Here is a 3,000-nt window from a genome sequence, read left to right as displayed (position 1 = left end):
GTTTACCTGAAGTCACTAAAGAAGATGTGAAGAGGGTTTCTTGGGAAATCTATGTTGTATCCATCTTCAGACATCATTAAGAGATGTTACTGAAGCTTCCTCTTGTGTCTCCAAGCTTTACAAGGTACATATAAGAATCTGAATGCAGAATCTAGCAAAGTAAATGATTCTCGGTTAGGTAGGTGACAATTCATTAGAGAGATGCCCCTAGAAAATAAAAGAGAGAATTATTTCATTTTCAGGAATAAAGCTGTTTGAAGGCTATCCACACATCACAATTACCTTAGTAATTCAAATTATTGATGACTTTAAGTCAAACTCAAACTCCAATTTTGTTGTCGTCTCCAGAAATCTAGAGGGTTCCAGAAATACCAAAATTTGTTCTAATAACAATTCTGCTTTGGATCAAAGGCTGAAAAATATTAAGAAATTAAAGAAGAATGATCAGAGAAGAGATTAGAGAAGAGAAAGTTGGTTATAACCACAAATTGTCTATCACTAAAAGTTTGGTTAATGTCAATCACCAAAGAAAAATCGAAGAAAATTGATTATAATGACGTTAGAAAGGTACCAAACAATTTGATGAAAACTTTACGAAAGAAAACAAAGAGAAAAGGAATTTAACTTTTAATCCAAAATGTGTAGAATTCGAAAAGGTGATTAAGAACGAAGATAACCAAAAAATGTAACGTAAAAAGAATTAACCTACCTTTTTTTCTGAACCAAGAGAGGTCAATAATGTATGTCTCTTTCTTTTTACTATTTTTACGATACAATTTCCCAGCAAAACTTTCACAAAACAATTTGCCAGAAAATTACAAACCAACAAAAAGAAAAAGAAAAAACTCAGCGAACTAAAATACTCAGTTTTTTGTTGTTGTTGTTCTGTAGCTGTTTGGAGAATGTTACACTTTGTTTAATTGAAGTTTGAACCAAATGAAAAGAGTTTATATAGCAGCCTTGAATATAGGGTTTTGGTAATAAATCTCAATGAATTTGAATGATATGATGAAAAGTATGGAAACAATCAAGGAGTATGAAAGTTGACAGTAACCAAAAAAGAAAAGCAAAAATCAAGGAGTAGAGAAAATATGGAATACGAAAAATAAATGGTTGAGACTACGCCGATGCGTGTAGGACGGAAGGTGGAACGTGTTTTAAGTTGAAACATAGGAGAAGATATTAGAGATTTTTGTTTATTTTTTAATGTGAAAGATGTACTTAATAAATAAAAATCGATAAGATGTTCATCATTTTATTCCACCTGTATAAATATTTTTTTAGGATTATACAATACTGACTTAATGAATTTAGATTGTACATCTTGGTAGATTAGATAGAATATAAAAAAGATAGTTTTGTCTTATCAACGTTAGATAAAATAATGTTTGAATATGATATGCAAACATTTAATTTAAATTAAAGTAAAAATGATGTCTTTTTAGAATATGTACACTTTTCTAAACAATATTTGTTGTATATACCCTCCTAGGATATGCACTAAGACGTTTAAATTAATTGAGTTTAGACAAATATCAAATGCTCTACTTTAGAGAATTTGATTGCACTTTCTAGAAATAAACCTTTCCCATATGTACCTCTAAGGCTAAGCTACCTATGTGTAAGTAGATTTTTGGTTTTTTTTTTCTTTCTAACGGTGGGATTTAGATTTTTTTTTTCTTAAGTAATTTGTTTATAATTAATTCTTTGAAAATTAGGAAATTTTTTTTTCAAAGATATAACAAAAAAAAAAAGTAGATTGACGTATTGATGTTTTTATTTATTTTTTACATGGGATGAATTTGTTTTGTTGTCGTATGAAATGTATAATATTACAAAATTCATACTTACGTCAAGGAAAGTGAGAAATCGAGTTTAGTCTTCCCTTTTAGCATAACAACTGCATAAATAGAAGACGACGGAAATCGAACAATCCCTTTAATTAAACGAAGGACCATATACATGAGAGTAGGAGATAGACAAAACAAAGACCTCTACCCATGAGAGTCTTTTAACTCTTAACTCTTGTTGCCACCTTACTCTCTTCTATACATAGTACTAGTAGTAACAAAGAAGCTCGAAAAGGGTAAGAAAACAGTGGTCACCCCAACAATCCTCTTAAATAAAGCTACAAAGAGATATTATTGTTGACATAGGAGCATAATAGAGAGACACGAAAACAAGTTTTGAAAACACAACTAACACCATCACAAATAAGTATCATCTACGAATCCTTCAACTCTTAACTCTTCTTTCCATGAGGAAAGCTCAAAAGGATCAGAACAGAAGAGTGGAACATAGACGATCTCTCCAGCAGCAGTGAGCAAAGCTAAAGCCCCACAACATTAAAGTGGTAAAAGAAGGAAAGACGCAAGTCTTCTTTGTCGTCCAAACTTGATTCTTGACATCATCAAGAACCCACAAAACAAAACAACCACCATCAATAGAATCATACGCAGGTAACTTCCCAAGGTAGTTTGTTAGGACACCAGAAAAAAAATTCAGGTGTATTAATGAGACGTAGCTGCTCGGACAGTCAGACCCAACATGGAAACTACTCACTCTCATACTAGCGTATATGATATATATATCCATGGTTCCCAAGCTAGATTCGCAGTACACAACTCCATCAATGCATAATCCGTTTTAGCTACAATCATAGTAAAGAACACTGCTTTGATGCGTTGATATGCTCAAATTTACCCTAGAGCTACTCTCTCAAATTAAGAGATCACTGCAGTACTTAAGGGTCGAATTCCACAAGGACTCAAGACTACACAATAAATTATAGAGTTTTTCAATTATGCTAAACAAATTGATTTAAATAAAGAAAAGCAATGCAAAATATTAAATAAAAACTGTTGTAAATTCAATGGATCAAAAAGCTAGGTCTAGAGAATTTCTCAGGAAATTATGAATTATAAATCAATCAATAAATTAGGATTCAAACAATTAAGAACATATCTAGAACTCTAAACACTTTTGTAAAATAAATCAGTT

General features: G+C 31.3%; 1 protein-coding gene across 2 annotated transcripts in view; it reads right to left on the bottom strand.

Annotated features, from left to right (window-relative positions):
- The window catches only part of LOC104758438 (protein DETOXIFICATION 42), a 3,449-nt gene extending 2,936 nt beyond the window's left edge, over window positions 1-513 (bottom strand). Inside the window, exons 1-2 of one of the 2 annotated variants that reach the window (XM_010481299.2) lie at window positions 283-513; window positions 7-207 (exon numbers count right to left, since the gene is read on the bottom strand). In XM_010481299.2, coding sequence (XP_010479601.1) covers window positions 7-77 — 71 coding nt within the window. In that variant the 5' untranslated portion in view covers window positions 78-207; window positions 283-513. The remainder of the gene's footprint in view (window positions 1-6; window positions 208-282) is intronic. The other variant, XM_010481298.2, reaches the window with a different exon arrangement.

Source organism: Camelina sativa, chromosome 17 (genome assembly GCF_000633955.1).
Source record: "Camelina sativa cultivar DH55 chromosome 17, Cs, whole genome shotgun sequence".
Classification (NCBI taxonomy): domain Eukaryota; kingdom Viridiplantae; phylum Streptophyta; class Magnoliopsida; order Brassicales; family Brassicaceae; genus Camelina; species Camelina sativa.
This window is presented reverse-complemented; position numbering and strand designations above follow the sequence as displayed.